Source organism: Oncorhynchus masou, chromosome 25, assembly GCF_036934945.1.
Source record: "Oncorhynchus masou masou isolate Uvic2021 chromosome 25, UVic_Omas_1.1, whole genome shotgun sequence".
NCBI classification, from domain to species: domain Eukaryota; kingdom Metazoa; phylum Chordata; class Actinopteri; order Salmoniformes; family Salmonidae; genus Oncorhynchus; species Oncorhynchus masou.
Window position 1 is genome coordinate 36,414,150 of NC_088236.1, and position 11,248 is coordinate 36,425,397.

Below are 11,248 nucleotides of genomic sequence, written 5' to 3' on the forward strand. Positions count from 1 at the left end.
TTACACGCTCCCCATCTGCCTATAAGGCCAGTATTGAGCATCAGCAGATAGTAGCCTAAATTAGAAGGAACATAGCCCACTCTTTTGAATCTTCCTTTGAAATGTGGGTAGTACAGGACACTCAGTACTTATGGTCATGATAACAACCATATAAAAACAGTGAAACATCACTGTGAACTTCAGTAGGCCTACATGTTATACATTTTGATAAGACTCTAAATCAATAGGATACTACCACATCCCAAATGTTCAGTTTAGGGACACTAGCTCTAGGCCACGAGCCTATAATTACTCATTCGGTATTGACGTAGAGTTCTTTACGCACAGCTCACTGGCTTACCTCAAATAGTGGTAGGTCAGGGTCCAAATGGGTAAAACTGTGAAGGATCACCGGGCTTTCGTCCTCGCCAACCTCCAGCTTTACCCCATCCCAAATATTTCGCACCTTCCATGTTCCAGCATCAAACATCTCATCGAGGAATCCTGATTTGATGTTTTGCGCATCGGAGTACATCCCCATAAAGTGGACCATTGATAAAGGATAAGATTATGACAGTCAATCGCTGCTGTGACAACCTATCTTGGTCGTACATCCATAGTTCCTTCGTATGATAGGCTACAATAACATTATTTTTACCATGGACCCACCCACACAGTAAAAACGGACGTACATAGACGGAGTATGCTTCTGTACTAAAGGCAGGCGCCTCGACCTACTGTACTTGGTAATGCATGACTCAGTTACGGAAAGTGCTTCATAGCTCCACCTTTCTTACGGGACCCGTCCCTCGGGGAATCGTTGTTACTATTATGCCGCTGTGGAAACCGTCTCCAGAGAATGTATTGCATATTGATACATTCGTCCGGTTAAAATGTATTCACTGCATGTATCCATAACGCGCAACAGAGGTATTATACCTCGGTAGAAATATAAAAGGATAGAAAACAACTAGAGCATGTTGGCCACCAAAACCTTAGAACCTTAGAACGGATGGACCATAGTCAGTGAAGCATTTTGAAGGCAAGAGAATCCTTTAGACGTTATGTACCCCCAAGGAATGGGTGAGTATAACAGTACAACTTCAATTAGTGCTGGGGTATTTTTACAATTGTGCAATGACTCCTAAGCGATTATCTTGAGGTGAGGCAACAACTACAAGTAACATTCAATACTTTTCTCATTTTTTGAAAACAGCTGGTTATCTAAAAAAAAAGATGATACGTTTGCAGGTCAAAGGAATTGTATCATTAGGGGTATAATTGTATGTTCTGTGGATGAGTGCTCATGTCATCTCCGACATTGACTGGACAGACAATTGTGATGGTATTTCTCTTGAGTGACACTTCCCTCTGCTGGTCAGAATTGGAAAACACTTGGAACCTCTTAAGAACCAAACATTACGACATTGCAAAATACAATATTCAACAACATACACTATTCTAAGTGTGAGAAAGAAAAGAAAAACAGGTGTGACTGTGAAAACATCTGCTTTAACAACAGGGGTGTTTTCTCCAATACATTCCTGAGCCCACATGTTCTCCCATGTCCTCATTCAGCAGCACAAGATAGAGATTACTGGTGCTGCTATGATTCAGATTCACAAATCTCTCCCTGAACAGCTGTATGGGATGAGGAGATACAGAAAGAGAGGAGAGAGAGGAGAGAGAGAGGGTGAAAGGGATGGGGTAGGGAGATGGAGAGTTGTCAGCATGGAGGTGCAACCAGCTGGCTACCTTTTGCCCTCCTATGATTGAACCACAGTCCACCCTCTTCTATTTGTCAGGCTTCCTGTTTGAATCAATAAATAGTGTTGTTCTGCTATGGCAGATACCCCAACATGGTTTACTCTCAGTAAGTACTCGTGTACTAACTGTACAACTAACCTTTAACAAAATACAGAAGTATGATCATATCACACTTAGAACAGAAACAACAAAGCCATGCATGCCATTGGATAATATGCCACTGCTAAATGTGAGGAACACACACATACTGTATGCACACACGCACATGCTCAGGCATATATAATTTATCAAAGAAACTCACATTTTTTCCGGCATAATATTGAGTGTATCAGAGTTGATACCTACCTTTCGGTCTACCTCTCTGCGTTTCACAGTAATGAAGGCAGCCTGGCACATAGACTGAGTCCTACAGAAGTCTCCACCCCTCAGCAGTCCACAGGTCCACTGAGCCCACCACATCACTGCTTCCCTCAGAACCAAGGAATAAGACTTGAGAATAAAACCGGACCGGGACAGAGAACCAAAAGCACGGCTGTCCCTTCTCTCCCCTCCCCAGTCACAGATTGGGTAACCACCTCAGGCCCACTCCAGTGGGTGTTTACTTAAACAGTTGTGTCAACACGCAAGAAACTGAACAATAAAATATTAACTTCTACTAAAAAGTGATAGGGATTCCAAAAAGCCTGTTCATAGCTTGTAAGAGTAAAGAAACTGTCCCATTGTTCAATTGCAAATTTCAACTATAAACGGTACTTTACAGTGCCTTCAGAATTTATTCACACCCTTTGACTTCTTCCACATTCTGCTGTGTTACAGCCTGAATTCAAAAGTAATTGCATTGAGATGAGTTGTCACTGGCCTACACACACTACCTCATAATGTGAAAGTGGAATTATTTTTTTCTGATTTTCTTTACAAATGAATAAAAAAATGTATATCTGAAATGTCTTGAATGACTACCTCATCTCTGTACCCCAAACATATAAAGACCAGAGTGGTTTTCCAATGCCTCTCCAAAGAAGGGCACCTATTGGTAGATTGGTAAAAAAAAAAAGTAAACATTGAATATCCCTTTGTGCATGGTGAAGTTATGGTGGGCCAATACACTTTGGATGGTGTATCAATACACCCAGTCACTACAAAGATACAGACCCTAACTCAGTTGCCGGAGAGGAAGGAAACTGCACAGGGATTTTACCATGAGGCCAATGGTGAAAACAGTTACAGAGTTTAATGGCTGTGACAGGAGAAAACTGAGAATGGATCAACAACATTGTAGTTACTCCACAAAACTAAACTAATTGACAGAGTGAAAAGAGAGAAGCCTGTACAGAATAAAAAAGATTCCAAAACATGCATCCTGTTTGCAACAAGACAATACTGCAAAAAATGTGGCAAAGCAATTCACTTTTTGTCCTGAATACAGTGTTATGTTTGGGACAAATCCAATACAACACATCCCTGAGTCCCACTCTCCATATTTTCAAGCATAGTGGTGGCTGCATTATGTTATGGGTATGCTTGTAATTATTAAGGACTGGGGAGCTTTTCAGGATAAAACATTTTTGCCAAGCACAGGGAAAATCCTAGAGGAAAACCAGGTTCAGTCTGCTTTCTACCAGAAACTTGGAGATGAATTCACCCTTCAGAAGGAAAATAACCTAAAACACAAAGCAAAATCTACACTGGTGTTGCTTACCAAGAGGACAGTGAATGTTCCGGAGTAGGCGAGTTACAGGTTTGACTTCAATCTGCTTGAGAATCTATGGCAAGACTTGAAAATGGTTGTCAAGCAACAATCAACAACCAATTTCCCAAAGCTTAAATTAAAAAAAATAGGCAAACATTGTGTAATCCAGGTGTGCAAAGCTCTTAGAGACTTACCCAGAAAGACTCAAAGCTGTAATCACTGCCAAAGGTGATTCTAGCATGTATTGACTCAGGGGTGTGAATACTTATGTAAGTAAATACTTATTTAATTTTCAATAAATTAGCAAACTTTTTAATTTTTTTGTATACTTTTACCCCTTTTTCATGGTATCCAAATAGTAGTTACAGTCTTGTCCCATCGCTGCAACTCCCGTACAGACTCAGGAGGAGAAGGTCAAGAGCCATGCGTCCTCCGAAACACAACCCAACCAAGCCACACTGCTTCTTGACACAATGCCCGCTTAAGCCAGAAGCCAGCCACACCAATGTGTCGGAGGAAACACTGTACACCTGGCGACCATGTCAGCGTGCATGCGCCCGGACCGCCACAAGAGTTTCTAGAATACAATGGGACACGGACATCCCTGCCAGCCAAACCATCCCCTAACCGAACAATGCTGGGCCAATTGTGTGCCGTCCCCTGGATCTCCCGGTCGCAGCCAACTGCTACAGGGCCTGGACTCTAACCAGGATCTCTAGTGGCACAGCTAGCAACTGTGATGCAGTGCCTTAGACCACCGCGTCACTTGGGAGGCCGTCAAATTTGCAACATTTCTAAAAACATGTTTTCACTTTGTCATTATGGTGTGTGTAAAGGGGTGAGAGAGAAAAAATATATTTAATCAATTTTTTTATTCAGATTGTAACGAAACAAAATGTGGAATAAGTAATGAGGTATGAATACTTTCTGAAGGCACTGTATTTCTCTGAACAGAAAATAAAAATGAAATCACTGGCATCATGTTACCCTGAAATTCCCAGAGTTATTCCTATTCAGCTGAAATTGTGAGGCAAAATGTATATAAGGCCTAACAAAATAGATTATGGCCATTCTATATTTTCATCAGATAATCAGCCAATGGACTGACAAATGTAAACCGAAAGCAAACATGGTGAGCATAGGCAGTCAAACCAAAAACAGTGCCAACACGAGCACAGCTTCCTTATGGTGGAGTACAACAACAAGACACACACGTGAATGAGTTCACCATAAGTTACATGCGTTGTTGTCAATCTCTTATAAAGGTTACATAAGAGCCTAGTTTTATGGGGCGTTATGTGATCTAGAAGCCGAACAACCTGAACAAAAAAAGTCACCAAGGAAAATCCCACTGACAGACAGAGAGTTGGCTTCTTAAAACCTTTTACTGCAGTGGCCTAAATCAGGGTCAAAGAGCGTTTCTTGGTCGTCTTAAAAAAATCTACTTTGAAACAAAAGTATACACCTCACACACGTGGTTAGAATACATTCTTCTTTATTTAATGAAGAACACTTAAACAAAAACAACAAAACGATATAAGACGACCGTCACCGCTATATAAACAATGTGCTAACGTGCAACATAACATAGACAATAACCCACGAAATACCCAAAGAAGATGGCTGCCTAAATATGGTTCCCAAGCAGAGACAACGATAAACACCTGCCTCTAATTGAGAACCAATCTAGGCAACCATAGACCTACATAAACACCTAGATGGAAACAACCCCATAAATCTACAAAACCCCTAGACAGTACAAACACCTTAGATCAGAGAAAAACACACATATCACCCTTGTCACACCCTGACCTAACCAAAATAATAAAGAAAACAAAGAATACTAAGATCAGGGTGTGACACTGGGGTCCACACAAAACATGAAACATGACATAATACAGAACATTAGTAGACAACAGCTCAAGGACAGAACTACATTAAATATATATATATATACAGTGGGGCAAAAAAGTATTTAGTCAGCCACCAATTGTGCAAGTTCTCCCACTTAAAAAGATGAGAGAGGCCTGTAATGTTCATCATAGGTACACTTCAGCTATGACAGACAAAATGAGAAAAAAAATCCAGAAAATCACATACGATGTAGGATTTTTAATTAATTTATTTGCAAATTATGGTGGGAAAAAAGTATTTGGTCACCTACAAACAAGCAAGATTTCTGGCTCTCACAGACCCGTAACTTCTTCTTTACGAGGCTCCTCTGTCCTCCACTCGTTACCTGTATTAATGGCACCTGTTTAAACTTGTTATCAGTATTAAAGACACCTGTCCACTACCTCAAACAGTCACACTCCAAACTCCACTATGGTCAAGACCAAAGAGCTGTCAAAGGACACCAGAAACAAAATTGTAGACCTGCACCAGGCTGGGAAGACTGAATCTGCAATAGGTAAGCAGCTTGGTTTGAAGAAATCAACTGTGGGAGCAATTATTAGGAAATGGAAGACATACAAGACCACTGATAATCTCCCTCGATCTGGGGCGCCACGCAAGATCTCACCCCGTGGGGTCAAAATGATCACAACAACGGTGTTCAAAAATCCCAGAACCATACGGGGGGACCTAGTGAATGACCTGCAGAGAGCTGGGACCAAAGTAACAAAGCCGACCATCAGTAACACACTACGCCACCAGGGACTCAAATCTTGCAGTGCCAGACGTGTCCCCCTGCTTAACTTCTTGGATATAGGGGGCGCTATTTTAATTTTTGGATGAAAAACGTTCCCGTTTTAAACAAGATATTTTGTCATGAAAAGATGCTCGACTATGAAATATAATTGACAACTTTGGAAAGATAACACTCTGATGTTTCCAAAACTGCAAAGATATTGTCTGTGAGTGCCACAGAACTGATGTTACAGAAAAAACCCAGATAAAAATCCAATCAGGAAGTGCCGCATTTTTTGAAACCGACTCATGCCAATGACTCCTTATATGGCTGTGAAGGAGCTAGGAGTAGAATACGTCGATATTTCTGTCGATATTATGGAGCTAATTAGGAAAAAAAGTTGTAAGTGACTGCATTTTCCTTAGCCAAAAGTGATGAACAAAATGGAGCTATTTCGTCTACACAAATAATCTTATTGGAAAAAATGAACATTTGCTATCTAACTAAGAGTCTCGCCATTGAAAACATCCGAAGTTCTTCAAAGGTAAATTATTTTATTTGAATGCTTTTCTTGTTTTTGTGAAAATGTTGCCTGCTGAATGCTAGGCTTAATGCTATGCTAGGCTATCAATACTCTTACACAAATGCTTGTGTAACATTGGTTGAAAAGCATATTTTGAAAATCTGAGATGACAGTGTTGTTAACAAAAGGCTAAGCTTGTGTTTGAATATATTCATTTCATTTCATTTGTGATTTTCATGAATAGGAAACGTTGCGTTATGGTAATGAGCTTGAGGATACGGGATTGGATACGGGATTGCTCGACGCTAGAGGTTAAGCCAGTACATGTCCAGGCCCATCTGAAGTTTGCTAGAGAGCATTTGGATGATCCAGAAGAAGATTGGGAGAATGTCATATGGTCAGATGAAACCAAAATAGAACTTTTTGGTAAAAACTCAACTCGTCGTGTTTGGAGGACAAAGAATGCTGAGTTGCATCCAAAGAACACCATACCTACTGTGAAGCATGGGGGTGGAAACATCATGCTTTGGGGCTGTTTTTCTGCAAAGGGACCAGGACGACTGATCTGTGTAAAGGAAAGAATGAATGGGGCCATGTATCATGAGATTTTGAGTGAAAACCTCCTTCCATCAGCAAGGGCATTGAAGATTAAATGTGGCTGGGTCTTTCAGCATGACAATGATCCCAAACACACCGCCCGGGCAACGAAGGAGTGGCTTCGTAAGAAGCATTTCAAGGTCCTGGAGTGGCCTAGCCAGTCTCCAGATCTCAACCCCATAGAAAATCTTTGGAGGGAGTTGAAAGTCCATGTTGCCCAGCAACAAAGGGTATATAACAAAGTATTGAGATAAACTTTTGTTATTGACCAAATACTTGTTTTCCACCATAATTTGCAAATAAATTCATTAAAAATCCTACAATGTGATTTTCTGGATTTTTTTTCTTCTCATTTTGTCTGTCATTGTTGAAGTGTACCTATGATGAAAATGACAGGCCTCTCATCTTTTTAAGTGGGAGAACTTGCACAATTGGTAGCTGACTAAATACTTTTTTGCCCCACTGTATATATTTTTTTTACAAAAGGCACACGTAGCCTACATATCAATACACACAAGCTATCTAGGTCAAATAGGGGAGAGGCGTTGTGCTGTGAGGTGTTTCTTTATCTGTCTTTTGAAACCAGGTTTGCTGTTCAGTTGAACAATATGAGATGGAACGGAGTTCCATGCAATAATGGCTCTATATAATACTGTACACTTTCTTGAATTTGTTCTGGATTTGGGGACTGTGAAAAGACCCCTGGTGGCATGTCTTGTGGGGTAAGTGTGTGTGTCAAAGCTGTGTATAATTGACTATGCAAACAATTTGGGATTTTCACCTAAATGTTTCTTATCTTTTCTTATAAAAATAAACTTTTAACCAAGAGAGACTGGCATGCATAGTATTTATATCAGGCCTCTGAATACAATGAAGAGCAAGACATGCCACTCTGTTCTGGGTCAGCTGCAGCTTAACTAGGTCCTTCCTTACAGCACTCGGCCACAAGACTGGACAATAATCAAGATAAGACAAAACATTAGCCTGCTGGACATGCTTTTTGGAGTGTGGTGTCGAAAAAGCAGAGCATCTCTTTATTATGGACAGACCTCTCCTCATCTTTACAACCATTGAATCTATATGTTTTGACCATGACAGTTTACATTCTAAACGATAACGCTAAGTAACGCTAAATAATTTAGTCTCCTCAACTTGTTCAATAGCCATACCATTCATTACCAGATTCAGCTTAGGTCTAGAACTCAGGGAATGATTTGTACCAAAAACAATGCTCTTAGTTTTAGAGAAGTTCAGGACCAGTTTATTACTGACCACCAATTCCAAAACAAACAACAACTCTTTGTTAATCATCAGCATACAGATTAAAGATATGACAGATAGGAGTGGCTATAGAGTCAGCTACCATCCTCAGTAGCTTTCCATCTACGTTTGTCAATAGTTTTTCCACCTTTTCCACACTAACTTTACAAAATTCAAACTTGCAATGCTTTTCTTTAATTATTTGTTTTTTTTGTTTTTTTTTATGCATGAATACAATGGCTCACTGTTCATTTTTGGCATTTCCTGCCTAAGTTTGTCCACTTGGCCAATTAAGTAATAATTACAATAATTGGCAACATCAAATGGTTTTGTGATGAATAAGCCATATGATTCAATGAAAAATGGAGTTGAATTGGTCTTTCTGCTCATAATTTCTTTTAACCTGTTGCGACTCTAGGGGCAGTATTTTCATTTTTGGAAAAAAAAACGTTCCCGTTTTAAACAGGATATTTTGTCAGGACAAGATGCTAGAATATGCATATAATTGACAGCTTTGGATAGAAAACACTCTAACGTTTCCAAAACTGTAAAGATATTGTCTGAGTATAACAGAACTGATGTTGCAGGCGAAAGCCTGAGAAAAATCCAATCCGGAAGTGCCCCATATTTTGAAAGCTCTGCGTTCCAATGAGTCCCTATTGAGCTGTGAATGTTCTAACAACCAGCTTACGCTTTCTACGTATTCCCCAAGGTGTCTACAGCATTGTGCCGTAGTTTTACGCATTTATGTTGAAGAATAGCCGTAGGCTGCTACGTTGCGTAAGTGGTCACCTGATGGCTCCCAGGGTGACTCTCGCGTAAAATACAGAGGTAGCCATTACTCCAATCGGTCCTACTGAAAAACGAATTGTCCCGAAGGATATATTATCGAATAGATATTTGAAAAACACCTTGAGGATTGATTATAAACAACGTTTGCCATGTTTCTGTCGATATTATGGAGCTAATTTGGAATATTTTTTGCCGTTTTCGTGACTGCAATTTCCGGGGACGATTTCTCAGCCAAACGTGAAGAACAAACAGAGCTATTTCGCCTAAAAAATAATATTTTGGGAAAAAATTAACTTTGGCTATCTACCTGGGAGTCTCGTGAGAGAAAACATCCGAAGTTCATCAAAGGTAAACGATTTAATTTGATTGGTTTTCTTATTTGTGACAAGGTTGCTTGCTGCTAGCAAGGCATAATGCTATGCTAGGCTATCAATAAACTTACACAAATGCTTGTCTAGCTTTGGCTGTAAAGCATATTTTGAAAATTTGAGATGACAGGGTGATTAACAAAAGGCTAAGCTGTGTCTCAGTATATTTCATTAGTGATTTTCATGAATTGGAATATTTTCTAGGGATATCTATGTCCGTTGCGTTATGCTAATTAGTGTCAGGTGATGATTACGCTCCCGCATGCGGAGGTACTCAAGTTTTTTTCCATCATTCTTTATGTCATTGATCTTGGCTTTATAATATAGTTCTTCTTCTTTTTGTTAAGTTTAGTTATGGGCTTTAAAAAAAGAAGACACTTGTACCATGTCAGAGATAGTTGAAATTAATTCAATTTTGAGTTTGCATCCCAATATTACACTTTATATACATCAGATTTTCTGTGTTTTTTTAAATAACGTTTATTAATTAAAATATTCATAACATTCGACCCATGAAGCCACTCTGGCAATGTACTGCAGGAAAGGGCTATGAAACGTCCCATTCAAACAGAGTGAAATCACTTCTGAGAACCACAGACCTCCTAACTACCTGACAGAAAGAGTCTGCTCTTATGAACAGATGGATTTATTGCCCACCATTATTAAGGAGCTGCAGGCCCATTCTGAGGCACTCCTAGCTCGTAGGTCTTAGCATTTAAAAACTTTTTGACAACTGCCCTGCAGCAAACTGAGGACCATTTGGAATGCAACCCTTCCGAGGCAGCTTTACAATACCTTAAGGAGACAACCTATCTAATAGCAGGTGAAAGCAGGGTATTTCTAATTGGGTTTGGGCCAAGACTGCCAGCAGGAACAGAAAGTTTTACGAAATGCCTCTAGTGCAAAGATTCTGTTTCCCAACTTATTTGTTCAACATGTAATTGGAAATAAATCATAGACTAGCGGCTACCATAGGGATCAACAAAAGCAACTTCCTCTATAATCAAGTGTAAGAGGGTTTGAGTAAGAAGAGCACGACTAGAGGAAAACAGCTGACACAATGAAACACACAGAAATGGACTTGTCACAGTGAGGAGGAACTAGAGACCAATGTCACAGTCTATTTCCAAACTCAGTGAATAACAACAACACAAAACCAAATAATTTCCAACACCGACAAAAAGAATGAACCACCAAGTAGCAAGTAATACCATATTTATAACTAAGTAATAAACAATAAAAACACATCCACAATCAATAGTGGGCATGACTAAACATGCACAAGAAAAACATATCGAAGTAAACGCACACCACAGGGGAATGGTTGCCTAACTCTGCTCTTGGATGTGTGCCAGACACACTGAACAGCTGAACCACCCCCCTGGTGGCAGCATACTGTAACAGACAAACACATCCTCCTTCTCTGAATCACCACCCTCTCTCTCACGCATAAACTCTTTCTCTCACATACACACACACAGCCAAAACGACTGCGACTGAATCAAATAACAACATATGAGCTCTTTCTTACCAGATCATCCAGTATATTGACAGGGAAGTCAAACATACACATCTTGACTGGCTGAGCCAAGGCTTTGTGAAGGCTGAAGAGGGACTTGGTCTCCATGCTGCTAAAGCACTCC

At 40.0% G+C, this 11,248-nt stretch overlaps 1 protein-coding gene across 3 annotated transcripts in view; it reads right to left on the bottom strand.

Annotated features, from left to right (window-relative positions):
• The window catches only part of LOC135514230 (ral guanine nucleotide dissociation stimulator-like), a 29,516-nt gene extending 18,284 nt beyond the window's left edge, over positions 1-11,232 (bottom strand). Inside the window, exon 1 of one of the 3 annotated variants that reach the window (XM_064937556.1) lies at positions 11,137-11,232. In XM_064937556.1, coding sequence (XP_064793628.1) covers positions 11,137-11,232 — 96 coding nt within the window. Of the gene's footprint in view, positions 1-340; positions 685-2,091; positions 2,290-11,136 lie in introns of those variants that run through there. The other 2 variants (XM_064937555.1, XM_064937553.1) reach the window with 2 other exon arrangements.
• Positions 11,233-11,248: the final 16 nt, after the last annotated feature.